At 34.8% G+C, this 22,443-nt stretch overlaps 1 protein-coding gene across 1 annotated transcript in view; it reads right to left on the reverse strand.

Moving 5' to 3' along the window:
• Positions 1-6,753: 6,753 nt before the first annotated feature.
• Positions 6,754-22,443, reverse strand: part of LOC129753697 (uncharacterized) — a 33,480-nt gene continuing 17,790 nt past the window's right edge. The window contains exons 2-5 of the mRNA XM_055749542.1: positions 15,539-16,452; positions 7,974-8,087; positions 6,866-7,909; positions 6,754-6,792 (exon numbers count right to left, since the gene is read on the reverse strand). Coding sequence (XP_055605517.1) covers positions 6,754-6,792; positions 6,866-7,909; positions 7,974-8,087; positions 15,539-15,691 — 1,350 coding nt within the window. The 5' untranslated portion in view covers positions 15,692-16,452. The remainder of the gene's footprint in view (positions 6,793-6,865; positions 7,910-7,973; positions 8,088-15,538; positions 16,453-22,443) is intronic.

Below are 22,443 nucleotides of genomic sequence, written 5' to 3' on the forward strand. Positions count from 1 at the left end.
AGTTCACATTTGGCTGAGTAAAAGGTCTTCGAGAGAATTGAATATAAGTGCTTGAATCGGACTTCTGAACGAACATAAAAAGTCTAAAAAAGTAGCATAGATCATTTTTGTGCGTTCCAAGTACCTTTAAAAATCCAGGATTCAATTTGGACTATCGTGCTTCGTTACGAACTTCTTACGAATTTTTTGGTTCCATGAAGAACTTCTTACGAACTTTTCGGTTCCATGCAGAACTTGTTACGAACGTTTTGGTTCCATGAGGAACTTCTTAAGAACTTCAATGCAAACGTATAAATTATTAACAAAAAATAAAAGAATGGTTTGTTTTACTGTCTCCGTCGGCGATTGGAACAAAAATGATGTTAGGAAAAGAACATTGAAATGGGAAAGTCCAGGTTCATAAGTAAATGATACTAAGGGAATACTTTACTAAATCCAAAATAAGTTTCTGCACCAGCTTTCCACAAATTCTATACTTTTGGAACATTAAAAATCCATAGTTTAGTTTTTGAGCCAAACAAACAAAAAAATCAAATTTTTATTCAAATTTTGTTTTCAATGATAGTATATATTCACACCGAATCCTATTTTCTCATTTACATTGCTATGTTTCTAAATTTTCCTTTATTTTCTTCATGGCGGAGCAGCTGTAACAGAAGAAGCGGAGCAGCCTAAAGCAAGGTCTCCACTGGTTTGTACCGGGAGAAGCTGCTTGCACGATAAGCACTCAAATGAGAAAAACTGAAAACTGTGCGCCTTCTGAATTTTTTTCAGGGTCATTTTGAAGAACTGTTTTTTTTTATTTCACCCAACAAGAATCTAAAAATAAAAATTATCGTTAGTGGCACAAAACAAATAAAACTCATTTTAAAAAATCATACTCGTTTACGAGCTCAATTTGGCTTTCCATTTGCTGTTGCAGAAATTTTTCAACTTGAAAGAGATCTCGCAGCACTTCATTATCGGATTGTTGGAAATAGAAACTTGTAATCCAACCGTATGGGGTTCTTCTTTTTTAAACTAGAACTTGAAAGAAAAAAGTAAGGCATACATTTCACAAAAAGCTAAATCAAACATTTAAAAACTTACGTTTTATCATGAACCATGCGAGTCCGCTTTGAGAATAAAGGATGCATAATTTGATGGATGCAAATGTTTACATTTTAAATCCTAAGCCTACTCGGAAAAGGTGATAAACCTGAGTTAACTTTCAATAGAAGTTTTAGATAACATCAATCAAAGCATTGGCTATGGTACAGAGGTAGCGTGTTGAGTTTTCACCAAAAAGGTCCAGGTTCGAATCTTCATGAAAATTGTTCAAGTAAGTAAAAAATTCATTAAGAGTAACGAGAAAAGTATAATAAAAATTAAATGAATAGAATTTCATTGAAAGAGTGGTAAAGTAAATACCTACCATTCTTTTTGAAAAAAATCCTTTTTTTTTCAAAGTCTCATGCGATGGCTGAATAGCCTTCTACTCAGCTTCGATTATGGAACTTTAAAGTATCGATAAGAACTTAAATTTTAAGCTGAGTAGAATGCTATACAGCCCTAAAACAGGGCTGAGTAAGCTTCTAAGAGACCGTTCTATGGAACTTTTGGTTACTTGGGACGGTTCGCTACGGTTCTTACGGTTCGTTCGGTTCAAACGGTTTGTACGGTTCCTACGGTTCCTACGGTTCGTACGGTTCGTACGGTTCCTATGGTTCAGACGGATCCTACGGTTCGTACGATTCGTACGGTTCGTACGGTTCCAACGGTTCGCTACGGTTCCTACGGTTCTTCACGGTTCGTACGGTTACTACGGTTCGTACGATTCGTACGGTTCGTACGGTTCCTGCGGTTCACTACGGTTGGTTCGGTTCCTACGGTTCGTACGGTTCGTACGGTTCGTACGGTTCCTACGGTTCTTACGGTTTCTTTGGTTCGTACGGATCGTACGGTTCCTACGGTTCGCTACGCTTCATACGGTTCCTACGGTTCGTACGGTTCCTAAGTATCGTACGGTTCGCTACGGTTCGTACGGTTCATAAAGGTCCTATGGATCGTACGGTTCGCTACGGTTCTTACGGTTTCTTTGGTTCGTACGGATCGTACGGTTCGTACGGTTCGTACGGTTCGTACGGTTCATACGGTTCGTACGGTTCGTACGGTTCGTACGGTTCGTACGGTTCGTACGGTTCGTACGGTTCGTACGGTTCGTACGGTTCTCTACGGTTCTTACGGTTTCTTTGGTTCGTACGGATCGTACGGTTCCTAAGGTTCGCTACGCTTCATACGGTTCCTACGGTTCGTACGGTTCATAAAGGTCCTATGGATCGTACGGTTCGCTACGGTTCGTACGGTTCGTACGGTTCGCTACGGTTCCTACGGTTCCTACGGTTCTTCACGGTACGTACGGTTCCTACGGTTCAGACGGATCGTACGGTTCGTACGGTTCGCTACGGTTCCTACGGTTCTTCACGGTACGTACGGTTCCTACGGTTCCTACGGTTCAGACGGTTCGTACGGTTCGAACGGTTCGTACGGTTCGTACGATTCGTACGGTTCCTACGGTTCGTACGGTTCCTACGGTTCCTACGGTTCGTATGGTTCGTACGGTTCTGGCAGTTCGTACGGTTCCTGCGGTTCGCTACGGTTCTTACGGTTCGTTCGGTTCGTACGGTTTGTACGGTTCGTACGGTTCGTACGGTTCCTACGGTTCAGACGGATCCTACGGTTCGTACGATTCGTACGGTTCGTACGGTTCCTACGGTTCCTACGGTTCGTACGGTTCTTACGATTCCTACGGTTCGTACGGTTCCTACGGTTCGCTACGGTTCCTACGGTTCTTCACGGTTCGTACGGTTACTACGATTCAGACGGTTCGTATGGTTCGCTACGGTTCGTACGGTTCGTACGGTTCTGACGGTTCGTACGGTTCCTACGGTTCCTATGGTTCCTACGGTTCCTACGTGTTTCCGGTATTTCGGATCGTAAGGTTCCTACAGTTTGTACGGTTCGTACGGTTCTGACGGTTCGTACGGTTCGTACGGTTCGCTACGGTTCCTACGGTTCGCTACGGTTTGTACGGTTCTTTCGGATCGTAAGGTTCGTACGGTTCTTCACGGTTCGTACGGTTCCTACGGTTCGCTACCGTTCCTACGGTTCTTCACGGTTCGTACGGTTCGTACGATTCGTACGGTTCGTACGGTTCCTGCGGTTCAGACGGTTCGTACGGTTCATACGGTTCGCTACGATTCGTACGGTTCCTACGGTTCAGACGGTTCGTACGGTTCGCTACGGTTCGCTACGGTTCGCTACGTTTCCTACGGTTCGTACGGTTTCTACGGTTTGTTACGCTTCGTACGGTTCTCACGGTTCGTATGGTTCGCACAGTTCCTACGGATCGTACGGTTCCTGCGGTTCGCTACGGTTCGTGAGATAACCTCAATTCACCATATTATTTAATTATTTCTAAGATATGACTGTAAAAGTGTTGACATATCCAAAACAACTAAACATAAAATAATGAAACAATACATAATAAAATCTCCTCTTCTTATTTATGATAACACCGAGAGAACGTCTTATTTATAACTAACTAGTATAAGACAACCATTAATTTATTTGGTTTTTAAACGTTGAGAATTAATTGAGTTATATTGAGAATAGAATGATATCAACTTTGGGATTCCATGAGAATTTCATAAATGTTAATAAATGTTAATACGATCAAAGATCCGAAACAAAGAAAATGAAAAATGATTAAAACTTGCGATGAAATTTTTTGAACTTCACAATTTACAAAATTCCATAACCATTTGATTTGAAGTTGCTGTCAGTAAAAGTTAGATGAATGTATTTATAGTTTTAATTGTTTTTGTTCGTTGTTAAGCATTCATATCTTCATGAATCTGATAAAGATAAAATTCTTATAGAAAGGATGATCATAAAAATCAGAGATAATCTAATGTAGAGTACACTTCAAATGCATAATAGAAAAACATAATGGAATATGGAAATTTGCTAAAAAAATATTTGAAAAAAAAATATTTGCAGCCTATAAAAAATTTCATACCATGAGAAGTATTGTTTGGAAACATTGCAAATAGTGAGGTGCCATGTTCGCAAATTTGGTATACAATGAAGAACACTTCCAACATAATTTTGATGAAAAAAGAAAGACAATTGATTAAAACTGCTTAAATTATCGACACATTTCAATAAAACATGCTTTGGGCACTTATCTTGAAATCAATCTTCTTCGATAATTTTTACCCCTGGAGGTAGGCACTACAATTAACATTTCTTTTAAATATTTGGGTGATGAAAAAGGTTAATACGGAGAATTGCAAAAAAAAAAATAGGAGGAATTCTGACCTAAATGGATTAAGTTGCTATAACATATTTGCGAGGCAAAAACGCACTGATCCACGTTCGAGATGATGTTGTTAAGGTCGTCTTAACACAATATGACAGATAAAGTCCAAAAACATTCTCGATTTACGGCGGCGCACACTTTTTTCAGTCATGTTAGGGATCATTTTTTTCATTTTAACTTTGTAAAATCTATATTTTGGGGTGGCTACATCTCCCTCCTACATTTTCCGCTAATTTGTGGCTCAATACTCCTCTTTTGAAAGAAACTGCGGGCAATTAGGTGGATTCAGCTGTTTCGAAATTAACAAAACTCGATTATTTTTGTGCCATTGAAAATCGTTTTTACTGGAATGTCTGCGGGTAAAATCTGACAAAAACGAAGCAAAACACTCATGAAATTGAACTTCAAGTATAATTGGTTAGTTTACTCGTTGGTTGCGAAATATACATACAAGAGTACTTTTTTCAAGCTTTTAAAAATAGCGGAAACTAAAGTTTTTTTTAATTTTTTTTTGTTTATTTTCCACAGATGTGCCGGCTTGGCAAATCATTATATGTTTGAGTATGTTTAAAATAGGGGTTTTTCATAAGTTTTGTAGTCCATCAAAAATCACTCGTGTCATTGTATCGGTACCGGCTATACAGCTTACGAGCTCAGGATTTAGCAAAAATTCGTTGTTTGAGGTTAGGTTTTAATTACTTATAGCTAGGCAACACTGTAAGCTTATCGAATGGAAAATTTGCGGTCCATTTCCGCGATCTACATTTAGTTTTTTGCTTACTCAAATAAAAATTCTAGTATGAGCCTTGAATTTCCTGATGACCCTTAACCGTAGTTGCCGATCATGTGCTAAACTCCAACGTATGATTGTAACGTTGTGAACATTTTTGACAATGTTTGCATACTTTTCTACCAAAAATTTGGTATAAATAACGGTTTGGCAAAATAATGTTTTACTTTTTCTCTTGCATTGTAAATATCTCGAAAACGCGTTTATTTTAAAATTTGCAAAAAAAAGGCAGAAAGTACATTTTACAGGCAACAAAATGCAACACCAGGCAACAAATTTTGTATGTCCGATAACTAGAAAGTCAAAATCAGCAAATGAAAGTGTCCCATTTGCCTTTTGATTCATAAAAATCGACTCAAAAATTTCGAAAATTCCTGAGCTACTCAAATTTTGTTGACATGGTTTGAAACAAAACAAAAGTGCTGATGAGCAGCTAAACTATATCTATATCTATATCTATATAAGTACTTGAAACCAGGGTTACTAATCTACTTTGGTCACTAGGCCGTTACCTAGCATCAAATAACGGGATCAGGGCCCAGGAACAGGATTCAGATTCAGAATATGGAGTCAGGATTCAAGTTCTTGATTACGATGAGAAATTGAATTCAAGATCAGAATTTGGAACCGAAGTCCAGAATCAGAATTCGGGATCAGGATTTATGATCATGGGATCCGAGACTCCAGTATCTAGTATCCAGGATGTGGATATTGAAAATTGAAAGATCACGATAGATCACGATAAACTTTCTGAGAAAAGAACCAGTATCAAGATCCGCTTATTGTCCAGGATTCGATAACCGAATGCGCGATCAGGATTTGAGATCCCGTTTCAGGATCAGGATCCCGGATCAGTTAAGATCCGAGATCAGGATCCCAGATCCTGGATCGAGATTTGAATTCGGGATCAGGATCTAGAATCAGAATCCGGAATCAGCATGCACGATCAGGATCCGAGATCAGAATCAAGAACAAGAAGTCATAATCCGCAATACGGATCAGAATCCGGGTTCTGAGTCCAGGATATGAATCCGAGATACGCCATACGATCAAATCTGGAGATCTGGGTTCATTGAAAGATATTCCTTCTTATTTAACGGTTTAGAAAAGTTCAGGTAACGGTTTTCCATAGCAACTACTTAAAGGACTCAGGTAAAGTCGGGGTAAAGTATTAAACATTTCGGATCTTAATCAGGACCGGAAACCAAGATAAAGGTCTTAATCGTGATCCAGGTTCATAATTAGAATTCGGGTTCAGAGTAAAGGATCCGAAATTATTTGAGATCGGGAATCAGAATTTTTGTTCAGGATTCAGAATCCGAGATCATATTCTGAAAATCAGGATCCAGTATGAGTACAGAGTTCAGGATGAGTTTCGTGATCCCCCAGCATCCGGAATAATAATCCAGGAACCTTGATTTTGGAACATAATTCAGTGTAAAAAAACATAAAGCAAAATCTGGGAGAAGTTTTGGGATGCAATCAAGATCGTGTTCCAGATCAAGATATTTATATTGTTGCCAATCAGAGTGAGGAAGAGATTTAGAAACAGAATCAGCACGATTTATTTCAAAACATATGAGTTTATGGAACCTCTCTTTTAGTTCCATTCATTGTTCGCGGGAATGTAGATAGAGGTCTAAATAAGTCATGATGGTTTGTTTTGAAAAATTATTTCAGAAAAAAAAATGAAAAAGTACAACAGCACTCACCTTGAGAGTAGGCATACTCGGTGTACTCATCCTGGCTGACGATTGCAATTCCGTCATTTTCTCCATTCGTACTGTTGTGCTAGGAACCTGCGGACTGGAAGTCGTAGTCGTTCTGACTTCCGGCAATTGATTGAAGCCTACGTTTCCGGCCGATGGAAAACTACTGTTTATCTGGGTGATCATTGTTCCACTAGCATTCACCGATGACATCGTCGATATGTAGTAACATCCCAGCCGGGACGAAGATCCACAGCTTAACACAAATGCTGCAATCACAGTTCCCATAATTATTCCGAAATCTCCGGCCGCTCGGAACCAACGGCTCAACTTCCTGATACTTTCTTCTTTGCTACACAGCAATTTATGATCGTCATAACTATCGGCACTAACCCCTGCCATACTGTTTCCCCCACACTCCGGTTGAGAACAGCTCAACTTCCCCGCCATTGATACCACCAGAATGTGCTTACAGATCACGGAAGGCCCCAATACTAATCCTAGAACCAAATAGCCGGGAATCAACGAAATGAGCACCGGATAGATGTGCGTAGCCAAAAACACACACAGACCCCCGTAAACTGCGGCCAACACAATCGAATATCCGAATCTTCGCAGTATCCTTGTGGTCGCCAAACACATGAAGGCCGTCACTAGGCAGCACAAACTCAACAATCCCGAACCCACATCCGGTCCCATCGCTAGCCAAGATTCCTGCTGGAACCAGGTCGAGTTTGACCCTTGCAAGCCCATTAGCGGAATCAGTGCTCCACACATCAACCCATGAGCCACGGTTAGCAGGATGAAGTTTTTGGTCACTTTGGTCCGCACGTGGGTCGGAATCTTATGTCGGCATCCGTAGCTCCGGTTGTTGACCGTGAGCAATCGACGCACCGAGGTTGCCCCAATGGAACTGTTTACTGAATCACGTCGACGGTAACCCAAAGTGGAACTCTGGAAGGGATATCCTCCAACGGCGGCTAGTGGGGGTGCCACCGCTAGGCGATGACTCCGCGATGAGGCAGGTGAATAGTTGGTGATGTATTGCTGTGAAGAATAAAATATGAATGTACAAGTTTTAAGGAATTGAAGAAACTATGATATGTTTTACCTCTATCATAGGATCGTCCCAAATGTGGTGCGCTTGACCAGAACTCCGCGTTCGCATCACCTTCCGTGATGATGGGGGACATTTTTGCTGGAAAAACGCCCGGGCTGCGGCAATCTGTGATTAGGGAGAAAAGATTTTAGAACAACATCAGTGAATTAACTACTCTCTGGAGCCACTAAAAACCTTTAAAAAGTGCCATGAGATCATAAACAACAAGGGTACTATTTATTGTCATGTTATGAAAATACATAAAAATACACGTTATTTTCAAAATGATCAAAATAATATTCACTTTAACTACTTTGATCAATAGTTTCCCAGAATCCATATCGATCATTCGATATGGATTATTGAATTTCGCATTATTGAATCAACTGTCAATTTCAAAACATCATTCACCAAGTTTAATTTTAATACACACTCAAGATCAGCATAATTTAAGCTAAGCTAAGCTAAAGACACACTCAAGATCAGCATAATTTTACTAACGAATGAATGCCATTCACAAACTTGCTTTGAATTTGAGGTCTTCTGGGAAAGCTGTTTTATTATTTAAATAAATTTATTTCCAATCATAAGTCTACATAACTATCAACATTTTCTTCGGGTACAAATATAAAACGAAGAAAGAGTATTCCAAAAAATACTAATTTAATTCTAGGATAAAAAATAATCCGGGCATTTGATTTCAAAATTTCCAACCAAATATCCGGTCAATATATGGGAAAATTAGGGCAAACAATGAATTTTTTACACAATATAATTTTTTGAGTATTTTTTTTGAATTTTGCTATGGTAATAAATCCGGGAAAAATCCGGTCTATTTTCTACAAAATCCCCGGGATAAATCCGGGCAATCTGGCAAGCTTAAACTAGAACTCAAAATCCCATAAAAAAATTCTGAATATTACAATTATTAATGAAACAAATTTGCAATAGGAAGCATGAATAATTCAGATTAAAAAAATATATAGGTATATATTTACTCCTTTATGATATTTAATGTCATATTCAAACAACTAAGCCCCTACTTTAAACCCAAATTTCAAGTTCAAAATTTGGTGATTACTTTCCGTGTTTTTGTGGCCTTAAAGCCAAGAGGGTGTAAATGCGAAATTTTTCGATTTAGATTAAGTAATGACAACAAATTTAATGATCTTCACCTTCGATTGGAGCAAGCAAATTTAGGATATTTCGATTTATAATATCTAAATTTTGTAAAATAAAACAATATTTCCTCGGAAAATTCTTTATTTGAAACCGAGCCACACGGAATATATATTTTTTTTTTACAAAAATGACCAAAAAGAACAAAAATGATAAAAATGACAAAAATGACAAAAATGACAAAAATGACAAAAATGACAAAAATGACAAAAATGACAAAAATGACAAAAATGACAAATATAACAAAAATGACAAAAATGACAAAAATGACAAAAATGACAAAAATGACAAAAATGACAAAAATGACAAAAATGACAAAAATGACAAAAATGACAAAAATGACAAAAATGACAAAAATGACAAAAATGACAAAAATGACAAAAATGACAAAAATGACAAAAATGACAAAAATGACAAAAATGACAAAAATGACAAAAATGACAAAAATGACAAAAATGACAAAAATGACAAAAATGACAAAAATGACAAAAATGACAAAAATGACAAAAATGACAAAAATGACAAAAATGACAAAAATGACAAAAATGACAAAAATGACAAAAATGACAAAAACGACAAAAATGACAAAAATGACAAAAATGACAAAAATGACAAAAATGACAAAAATGACAAAAATGACAAAAATGACAAAAATGACAAAAATGACAAAAATGACAAAAATGACAAAAATGACAAAAATAACAAAAATGACAAAAATGACAAAAATGTCAAAAATGACAAAAATGCCAAAAATGCCAAAAATGACAAAAATGACAAAAATGACAAAAATGACAAAAATGACAAAAATGACAAAAATGACAAAAATGACAAAAATGACAAAAATGACAAAAATGACAAAAATGACAAAAATGACAAAAATGACAAAAATGACAAAAATGACAAAAATGACAAAAATGACAAAAATGACAAAAATGACAAAAATGACAAAAATGACAAAAATGACAAAAATGACAAAAATGACAAAAATGACAAAAATGACAAAAATGACAAAAATGACAAAAATGACAAAAATGACAAAAATGACAAAAATGACAAAAATGACAAAAATGACAAAAATGACAAAAATGACAAAAATGACAAAAATGACAAAAATGACAAAAATGACAAAAATGACAAAAATGACAAAAATGACAAAAATGACAAAAATGACAAAAATGACAAAAATGACAAAAATGACAAAAATGACAAAAATGACAAAAATGACAAAAATGACAAAAATGACAAAAACGACAAAAATGACAAAAATGACAAAAATGACAAAAATGACAAAAATGACAAAAATGACAAAAATGACAAAAATGACAAAAATGACAAAAATGACAAAAATGACAAAAATGACAAAAATGACAAAAATAACAAAAATAACAAAAATGACAAAAATGTCAAAAATGACAAAAATGCCAAAAATGACAAAAATGACAAAAATGACAAAAATGACAAAAATGACAAAAATGACAAAAATGACAAAAATGACAAAAATGACAAAAATGACAAAAATGACAAAAATGACAAAAATGACAAAAATGACAAAAATGACAAAAATGACAAAAATGACAAAAATGACAAAAATGACAAAAATGACAAAAATGACAAAAATGACAAAAATGACAAAAATGACAAAAATGGCATAAATGACAAAAATGACAAAAATGACAAAAATGACAAAAATGACAAAAATCACAAAAATGACAAAAATGACAAAAATGACAAAAATGACAAAAATGACAAAAATGACAAAAATGACAAAAATGACAAAAATGACAAAAATGACAAAAATGACAAAAATGACAAAAATGACAAAAATGACAAAAATGACAAAAATGACAAAAATGACAAAAATGACAAAAATGACAAAAATGACAAAAATGACAAAAATGACAAAAATGACAAAAATGACAAAAATGACAAAAATGACAAAAATGACAAAAATGACAAAAATGACAAAAATGACAAAAATGACAAAAATGACAAAAATGACAAAAATGACAAAAATGACAAAAATGACAAAAATGACAAAAATGACAAAAATGACAAAAATGACAAAAATGACAAAAATGACAAAAATGACAAAAATGACAAAAATGACAAAAATGACAAAAATGACAAAAATGACAAAAATGACAAAGATCACAAAGCTGACAAAAATGACAAAAATGACAAAGATGACAAAGATGACAAAGATGACAAATGACAAAGATGACAAAGATGACAAAGATGACAAAAATGACAAAAATGACAAAAATGACAAAAATGACAAAAATGACAAAAATGACAAAAATGACAAAAATGACAAAAATGACAAAAATGACAAAAATGACAAAAATGACAAAAATGACAAAAATGACAAAAATGACAAAAATGACAAAAATGACAAAAATGACAAAAATGACAAAAATGACAAAAATGACAAAAATGACAAAAATGACAAAAATGACAAAAATGACAAAAATGACAAAAATGCAAAAATTACAAAAATGACAAAAATGACAAAGATCACAAAGCTGACAAAAATGACAAAAATGACAAAGATGACAAAGATGACAAAAATGACAAAAATGACAAAAATGACAAAAATGACAAAAATGACAAAAATGACAAAAATGAAAAAAATGACAAAAATGACAAAGATCACAAAGATGACAAAAATGACAAAAATGACGAAAATGACAAAAATGACAAAAATGACAAAAATGACAAAAATGACAAAAATGACAAAAATGACAAAAATGACAAAAATGACAAAAATGACAAAAATGACAAAAATGACAAAAATGACAAAAATGACAAAAATGACAAAAATGACAAAAATGACAAAAATGACAAAAATGACAAAAATGACAAAAATGACAAAAATGACAAAAATGACAAAAATGACAAAAATGACAAAATGACAAAAATGACAAAAATGACAAAAATGACAAAAATGACAAAAATGACAAAAATGACAAAAATGACAAAAATGACAAAAATGACAAAAATGACAAAAATGACAAAAATGACAAAAATGACAAAAATGACAAAAATGACAAAAAATGACAAAAATGACAAAAATGACAAAAATGACAAAAATGACAAAAATGACAAAAATGACAAAAATGACAAAAATGACAAAAATGACAAAAATGACAAAAATGACAAAAATGACAAAAATGACAAAAATGACAAAAATGACAAAAATGACAAAAATGACAAAAATGACAAAAATGACAAAAATGACAAAAATGACAAAAATGACAAAAATGACAAAAATGACAAAAATGACAAAAATGACAAAAATGACAAAAATGACAAAAATGACAAAAATGACAAAAATGACAAAAATGACAAAAATGACAAAAATTAAAAAAAATGACAAAAATGACAAAAATGACAAAAAATGACAAAAATGACAAAAATGACAAAAATGACAAAAATGACAAAAATGACAAAAATGACAAAAATGACAAAAATGACAAAAATGACAAAAATGACAAAAATGACAAAAATGACAAAAATGACAAAAATGACAAAAATGACAAAAATGACAAAAATGACAAAAATGACAAAAATGACAAAAATGACAAAAATGACAAAAATGACAAAAATGACAAAAATGACAAAAATGACAAAAATGACAAAAATGACAAAAATGACAAAAATGACAAAAATGACAAAAATGACAAAAATGACAAAAATGACAAAAATGACAAAAATGACAAAAATGACAAAAATGACAAAAATGACAAAAATGACAAAAATGACAAAAATGACAAAAATGACAAAAATGACAAAAATGACAAAAATGACAAAAGTGACAAAAATGACAAAAATAACAAAAATGACAAAAATGACAAAAATGACAAAAATGACAAAAATGACAAAAGTGACAAAAATGACAAAAATGACAAAAATGACAAAAATGACAAAAATGACAAAAATGACAAAAATGACAAAAATGACAAAAATGACAAAAATGACAAAAATGACAAAAATGACAAAAACGACAAAAATGACAAAAATGACAAAAATGACAAAAATGACAAAAATTACAAAAATTACAAAAATGACAAAAATGACAAAAATGACAAAAATGACAAAAATGACAAAAATGACAAAAATGACAAAAATGACAAAAATGACAAAAATGACAAAAATGACAAAAATGACAAAAATGACAAAAATGACAAAAATGACAAAAATGACAAAAATGACAAAAATGACAAAAATGACAAAAATGACAAAAATGACAAAAATGACAAAAATGACAAAAATGACAAAAATGACAAAAATGACAAAAATGACAAAAATGACAAAAATGACAAAAATGACAAAAATGACAAAAATGACAAAAATGACAAAAATGACAAAAATGACAAAAATGACAAAAATGACAAAAATGACAAAAATGACAAAAATGACAAAAATGACAAAAATGACAAAAATGACAAAAATGACAAAAATGACAAAAATGACAAAAATGACAAAAATGACAAAAATGACAAAAATGACAAAAATGACAAAAATGACAAAAATGACAAAAATGACAAAAATTCCAAAAATTACAAAAATACAAAAATTTCAAAAATGACAAAAATTACAAAAAATTACAAAAATTACAAAAATTACAAAAATTACAAAAATTACAAAAATTACAAAAATTACAAAAATTACAAAAATTACAAAAATTACAAAAATTACAAAAATTACAAAAATTACAAAAATTTCAAAATATACAAAAATTACAAAAATTACAAAAATTACAAAAATTACAAAAATTACAAAAATTACAAAAATTACAAAAATTACAAAAATTACAAAAATTACAAAAATTACAAAAATTACTAAAAGTACAAAAATTACAAAAATTACAAAAATTACAAAAATTACAAAAATTACAAAATTACAATAATTAAAAAAATTAAAAAAATTACAAAAATTACAAAAATTACAAAAAATACAAAAATTACAAAAATTACAAAAATAACAAAAATTACAAAAATTAAAAAAATTACAAAAATTACAAAAATTACAAAAATTACAAAAATTACAAAATTTACAAAAATTACAAAAATTACAAAAATTACAAAAATTACAAAAATTACAAAAATTACAAAAATTACAAAAATTACAAAAATTACAAAAATTACAAAAATTACAAAAATTACAAAAATTACAAAAATTACAAAAATTACAAAAATTACAAAAATTACAAAAATAACAAAAATTACAAAAATTACAAAAATTACAAAAATTACAAAAATTACAGAAATTACAAAAATTACAAAAATTACAAAAATTACAAAAATAAAAAAAATTACAAAAATTACAAAATTTACGAAAATTACATTAATTTCAAAAATTACAAAAATTACAAAAATTATAAATATTACAAAAATTTCAAAAATGACAAAAATTACAAATATTTCCAAATTATCAAATATGTATTACCAAAATTACAAAATTTACAAAAAATACAAAAAACACAAGGGTTACAAAAATCAAAAAATGACAAAAATGACAAGAATCACAAAAATGTCAAAAAATGCAGTGCTGAAAATTTTTTTATTGTTTTCTCAAACTTAATTATCGCAAAGTGGCCTAACTTTCTTTAATCTTATTTCTCTGATTTGCTCAGTTTAAAATTTTACGTAAAATCACTTAATTACCCAAAAATATATTTCTCCCGTTTCGAAAACATTGAACTTCCAAAATCGGAAGTTCGTGAAATTTTACCGTTCCAAAAATATGACTCTGTTTCAGCCTTCTAGTAATTCAACTAGCACTAAACAAGAAGTATTGAACTAATTCATGAATTGTTAGATTTGGATTTTGGAACGTCAGTTCGCAAAATTAATGTGGAGAAGGACCACCTCGGAAAAGAAGGAATCGAATGATGACAGTCCTTATTCCGTATGTTAAACAGCATTTCTAGAAAGTATCTAAAAGATGTTAAAAAAAATCTCCACTCAAAACTTTGAATTTTTCTTATTTACGTTACAATAAGTCATCCTACTAAACGTTGCATTTTCATTGACAAGGGTTATGAAATGATCCATTACTTAAAAAATTTCTATCAAACTTCTTTAAATTTTTAAACTGATAACTCACAGTATCATATCAATAGAAAGCTGAAAACTTTTGTTCGAGAAGCCTTTCGGAAATTGGTTTCCTTGAAGCCGTGACTAACTTATATCAGCTGGGCATACTAATAAATTGTTGAAAGTTAAAAGAGACTGTGTAGGCACCAAATCCCCTACACGTAACATAATTAGCCATAATTCGCAAAGCTCGATTCAGTAGCTGCTCCAATTCTTTGGAGCGAAATTGTATTTGATCTTTCCAGCAACGGAAAGGGGGGATGATGGAAAATTATGTGACAGCCAGCCGGGCGCACTAACCTGTTGCTGATGGACGAAGACCGGTCGTTCCCGGCTGTCGCGGGCAAAATCCCGCTCGATGATACGCTCCCGGGCCAAAATTCGTTCCCTTTCCTCTAGGCGACGCTCGAGGCGTTCCGTTGAAAGCTCGCTCAGATTCGGTAAGCTGCCCATGGTACTGGCTGTTTCTGATGGGATTCCGAGTCTTATGAAGATGATAATAGTAATAATACTAATGTCAATAATAAGAGCTGTCACTAACAGGGGCACCAAGCAAAGGAATGTCCTCCTCCTCCGTTTTGTGGGTGGGTGGGTTTGGTTTTTCTTTTGCCCTCCCTGCGGGACTGTCAGCTTACCTCCAAGGCAGGCTGGCCTCCAAGGAGTTGGCAAGCAAGGACCTCGCCTCACGTGACGGAAATATTGACGACGATGTTCGAGATTCGCTTGAGAGAGAAGCACAAACAATAAAAAAAAAGTTTGTGCGTGGGACTTTCGGGGTAAAATCTCGCTTCCACCAAGTGTATAGTGGGCACCTACTAAGTGGCCTGGCCACCATCAAGTAAAATGCTCTCGGGGCTTACTTATTTCATCGGATCCGGATCCTCACGTGCGTGGGTGTTGAATCTAAGTTATTGTTTTTGCCGCTGCTCGAAGTTGGCATGATGGTCCCGGAGCAGAATTTCCTCTTATTTTGCCCATTTTCTCGGCAATGTATGTATGAAGGTAGTTGTATTTCGTCGTTGGACTTCGAGCGGAGGTTGGAGTGCGTGGTGGGAAAACAAAAAAACTTTTAAAGATGTTCATTCACTCCGTTCCCAGTTGCTGCTGGTGTTCCACTGCTGGCCAATGTCCTTTTTTATCGTCTTCATAATAATAACCATTATCGGCATCATCAACTCGACTCGACTTGTTTGAGGCTGAAGTTCTGGTTAAATCTGAAAAATAAAGAGGAACGTTGTTAGATTAACACTCGAGGGTAGCTATTGCCAGACATATGTTGAGGCGAATTAAAGCTTAGATCTTTTAGAAATGGGACACTTTCTTTTGCTGGTATCTCATTTACTAGTAATCGGACATTCAAAATTATAACCGCATTTTGCTGCCTGTAAAAAGTACTACCTGATCTATTTTTGTCAAAATTTTAAATTTACGCATTTCTGAGATGTTTACGATGCAAGAGAAAAAGAATAAAATGGTTTTGCACAGTTTCCTTCAAAATCCATCATTTTAAAATTTATAGCTGACAAAACCGTTGATTTTTCACATAATAACTGTGTAGAATAACTGGCAAAAATGTTCACAAGGTTCAATTCAAGGATTGGAGTGAAGCACATGATCGGCAACTACGGTTAAGGGTCATCAGGGAAGTCAAGTCTCATACCAGAATTTTTAACTGTTAATAAGCGAAAAACTATGTGTAGGTCGCTGAAATGTCAAAAAAAATTTGTCTAATAACCTGGTAGTGTTGCCTAGTTTATGAGCCATTCAAACCTAACCTCAAACAACAAGTTTTTGCTAATTACAGAGCTCGTAAGCTGTGTAGCCGATACCGAGGCTACAGATACAGGATACAGATAATTTCTGATGGACGACAAAATTTATGAAAAATCCTATTTCAAACCAATTCCAGCGTTTGAACCCTATAACATGTCTGCTCGTGGCAAGGTCTCTAGTAGATTAAAGTTAGTACTTGCTGGTTGTTTTGTATAAAATATACTGATTTGCCAAAATTCTGCTCCTGTGGAAAAGTACAACAATTTTTAGAACGAAATCTTTGGTTTTCGCTGTTTTTAAAAGTCTTAAAAGAGTAATATTGTATGTACTCTTCACAACCTACGATCTGTACTCACCGATTATACTTTAAGTTCAATCTTAGGATGGTTTCACTTCGTTATTGTCAGATTTTGCCAGCAACGATTCCATTAAAAACGCTTTTGCGTGGCTCAAATATAATCGAGTTTCGTTAATTTCGTAACATTTGAGTCCATCCAATTGAACTCATTTTCTTTAAAAAGAGAAGTATTGGACCGAAAACTTTTCAAATTTTTCCATGAATTATCATAAGATTACCTTCATTTCGTTCATAGAAAGTATTTCGATCAAACGAATGGTTTTTAAGATACACGCATTCGTAACTGTCCCATTTCTAAATGCACTAAGCTTTAAGTGTGTGTAAGAGTAAGTAAACCACTATTTTTCCAGTTAAAATTTTGTTCTTAATAAATTTTTCGGAATTTCGGCGAGCTATGAAATTCAAAGTATAATTATTACACCCACAAATCAGACTCCAATAATGAACTTCCTAGAAGGTGGAATTATCGGTATAAGATTTATGCGGGAACGGCACTATCAAGCTTTCTAATAACTGGCATTGTCCTCCCAGTGCAACTGACCCGAACGGTTCTAACGGTTTGGACGGTTAAGACGCTTCAAAAATTTCGAACGGTTCGGACAGTTCGAACGATTCAAACGGTTCGAACGGTTCAGCCGTTTTGAACGAATTAGACGGTTTGAACGGTTCAGACTGTTCGAATGGTCCAAACGATTCAGACGGTTCGAACGGTTTGAACGGTCCAGGCGAGGTTCAAACCGTTTGGACGGATTAGACGGTTCAAACGGTGTTGACGGTTCAAACAGTTCGAACGGCTCAGACGGTTCGAACGGTTCAAACCGTTTGGACGGTTTCGGATCTCAAGGTTCAAACGGTTTTGAAGATTCAAACAATTCGAACGGTTAGAACGGTTCAAACGGTTTGAACGTTTCGGACGGTTCGAACGGTTCAGATGGTTTGAACGGTCTGAACTTCGAACGGTTTAGGCGGTTTTTAACGGTTCGGACGGTTCAGACGAAAAGCAGAAACTTTTTTTTCCTTCAAATTAGACTCTTTAGGAACAACGTACCGGATCATAAACTGGTTTGGATTTTAAAGTTCAGTTTTCGGAATATCTGTACAGAAAACATTCCTTTCACTTTTTTTTAGCAATATCAATAAAAGTTTAAAAAGAATCAATGAATCAGTTTGCCAGTCAAGTTAAGCACAACCCTAAAAATCTATTAAACTTTGTTAATGTACGAAATGGATTATGTGAAATTGTCCTAAAATTTAAAACTTAGGACAATCCACTTATATTATGTGGGTGATCTTGCTGGTTGAGTGATAATAAAAAATTGATGTGATCAGATCAAGACCTATCTGAGAAAAGCTCTTAGCCTAACAATAAGAGAACCCATGTTAGAAATAGTACAGGGTCACTGGATCGCGGACATGGCCAAACTGGCCGGTTCCGGATCGAAATATATCAGACTCAACCCTGTCCGATTCTAACTTTTCAAAATAGTTGATCCGTGCTTGAACAAAAGTTAAGTACGTGGTGAAAATGCTTCTTAAAAAATTCTACCCGCTCATTTTCAACAGCTGTAATTTTCTTATAATCTTCTTCTATCCATCTATAATTTTCAATTTTTGTTATGTTCTCATTATGAGAACATAACATTCACCGATAAGGCCGTAAAAATTAATTTCAAAAGAAATATAGAAAGTTTTTGGATTGAGACTTGCGGCATATGAGAAGAAAGCTCTTGGCCTCAAGACTAAAGCAATCCATAGGAGAAGCGTCTCAGGTACGCTGGCCTGGCCGGTTCCGGAACGAAATACGTCAATGTTATCAGATGAAGAATTTAGGCATATGAGAAGAAAGCTCTTTGCCTCAAGATGAAGGGAATCCGTAGGAGAATCGATTCGGAGACTCTGGGTCGTGGCCATGGCCAATTTGGCTGGTTCCTGAACGAAATATGTCAAAGTTTACGGATCAAGACTTGTGGCATATGAGAAGAAAGCTCCTGGTCTCAAGATGAAGAAAATTTATAGGATAATTGATTCGGATGCAAGGTATCGTAGCCATGGTCAATCTGACTTGTTCCGGAACGAAATATGTCAATGTTACCAGATCGAAACTTGTGGCATATGAGAAGAAAGCTCTCGACCTCAACATGAAAGGAATCTATATGAGAATTGATTTGAGAACAGGGAGTCGTGGTCATGGCCAATCAGGCCAGTTCCCGAACGAAATATGTCAATGTTGGCCTCAATACGAAGGAAAATGTGGGGAAAGACTCCTATGGATTCCCTTTATTTTGAGGCAAAAAGCTTTCTTCTCATATGCCACAAGTCTCAATCCGAAAAAGTTCTATATTTCGTTCCGGAACCGGCCAGATTGGCCATGATTCTGACCCAGTGTTCCCGAATCGCTTCTCCTAGGCTTTTATCTTGAGTCTAAGAGCTTTCTTCTCATACGCCGCAAGTCTCAATCCGAAAACTTTCTATATTTCGTTTGAGAACCGACCAGATTGGCTATGGCCACGACCCAGTGTTCCCGAATCGCTTCTCCTATGGATTCTTTTCATGAGGAAGCCAAAAGGAATTTCTGCAATATGTCGCAAGTTTCGATCCGATAGCTTTAATTTGTTATTTGCGGAACCTTATCCTTATTATTTCCAATAGCAACAAATGGTTGTAAAAGATAAATAATGTCAGAATCCATGAGCAGCAAAATTTGTCGTTATCGTTTCGAGCGTGCGACAACGACAAAGATTACATTTTATGTTGTCATGAAAAGTTCAAGTTGGGACAATATCATTATCAATTGCTAGTAGGCTATTTTTGATTCACTGGTGAAAAGTGATGTCCTATTTGTAAGGACATCTTAGGATATTGAAGTTTTTGGAGTTAGAAGAAATAAATAAATATAGACTGTAACCGTCATTTAAAAAACCGTGCAATGTTCAACCAAATTTTGGCTGCGTACTGTTGTTCACATCCCCAAGTGAAGTAAGCGTTGTCATTTTTTGTCGTTTTTCGCGGAGAAATCTGAAAATGCGTTTCCTTATCCCCGAGCAAAGAAAACGGATTGTGCACAAGTTGGACACTATGAGTGGTCTTTCAATCAAAATACTATAAAAGGTGTGAGTGTCGGAGCAGTTCAAATCGTGTTGATAAAGCATGGAGAAAAGTGTACTTTCGCAGATTCCCCGAGACTCGGTAGGAAACCTGGCCCTGCTGACCCTACAATGAACAAGAAAATCAAGGATTTCTACAAACGGCATCCTTCGGCATCAGAACGGAGTGTGGTTAAGGAACTAGGAACTTCATCGACTAACGTTTTGCGTGCCAAGAGAGAATTGGACTTCAGACCAAACGGAAGCAGAAGCAGTCAAAAAGGAAAAACAAACAGGCTGAATCCGTGAAACCGAGGGCTCGGAAATTCTACGACATACTTCTGACTAAGAAATTGGGATGCATGGTTGTCCATTTCTACCCGAGCGGCTTGAAAAATGCAACTCAGTGAAGTTTTCGTTCTGAAACACTTGCTCTGCTCTGTTAAGACCAAAGGACTGAAGCAACTGTCAAATCACATACAAACGGACCGTACCGACTTTTTGGAACCACAACGTCAGTTCCCCTTTGATTTTAATGGCATTTTGGTACCAAAACGTCAGTGCGGTACTGAATTGTCAGTTCGGAAATTTCCTTCTCTTTCAGCCCCTTGGTTAAGACGCCGGGCGTACACCCAATCAAAGAGCAGAGAACGCTTCGCCAGGGTGAGAGCAAGAGAAAAAAGTCATCACATTAAGTGTAGGGGAGCAGCGCTAAAGCAACTCAGTAGGCTTGGTTCTTTCCCAACAAAGAAAAGTAAGAAGAAGAAGCAATATCGTTTCGTGCTGTTTGTTTGCCTACTGTGGTAGGAAGAGGAGGAAAAAAATACACTTGAGTTGTGTGTTTCAGGATTTCTCCTGCTCACACAGTAGTGTTGCTATTGGGGCACCGGTTTTGCTCGGCACTTGGCTTCGGCTATACTCGGAAACGAGTGTAGAGCATTTCGGAATGAAGTGTGGTGGTCTACAAATCGTAGAAGATAACGGTGCGATTTACACAGCGCACTGTCGGATTTGAGTAGTGCGGACCAACCATGTTGGGATGTATTATAGAACTCTGCTTGGACCACAATTGTATAGCTCATCGTAGGAAAAGGATGTTCCTGCATCTGTGGAAGCCATTTCTAATGAAAAATATGGAAAGAAGTTTATGATGCGGCAAGCTATATGTGAAAAATGTCTCGTTTATTCATAAACACAGAAGCAATGAATGGCAAAATTTACGTGCAAAAATGTTCACAAAAAAGGTTGCTACCCTTAATCAAACAGCATAATAATCCTTTTGTCTTGATCTAGCTTCGTGCCACTACTGAGTCGCTCGTGTGTATCGGATCTGTTCGGTTCTTTATTCAGTGAGCTGCGTGATGGTTTTTCGGCAAACGCGTTAGAAAACGTAAAAAAGCTTATCTGTTTGGTCGAGTAGTGCGGGCGGAATAAAGTGGGCTTCACAGGAGAGTGTGATTTGAAATTTTGTGGTTATTCGTTGTGAATTGGATTCACTTGAGTGTTTTAATCTGTGGTTTTACAATCGAATGTAGCCTCCCAAGAAAGATGGCGACAAGTTGCAAAATGAGTTGGTGTTGGTGGCATTTCAATGAGAACAAAATTTCGAGATGGGTTTTCTAAGTGTTGGTTTGTGTAGTGACTACAATTTGCTCAATCTGCGCCATGCGGTAGAAAAAAGAACCTAGAAAGAAATTGCCGCAGACTCGTGGCGGGAGCGGGAACTAACATGCGATGATTCGGTGAGCTCGTTCCATACTTTTACATAACTTTTTTCACAGGTTTTTTTGCTAGAAATACTACGATGTTTTTAGAAAATAACATGTATACTTCAAAAGTTTGTATACAGATTTTCGTTTTCCTTCCTCTCTCACTTGAATAAATAAAATTAAACATATGCCATCCAAATAAGAGTGGCAAGTAGCAGAACTACAGCTATTGAATTTCGCTACTCGCCGAATGATCCAGCGTTGCCAAATTTAATTATGAAA

This window comes from Uranotaenia lowii, chromosome 3 (genome assembly GCF_029784155.1).
Source record: "Uranotaenia lowii strain MFRU-FL chromosome 3, ASM2978415v1, whole genome shotgun sequence".
NCBI classification, from domain to species: domain Eukaryota; kingdom Metazoa; phylum Arthropoda; class Insecta; order Diptera; family Culicidae; genus Uranotaenia; species Uranotaenia lowii.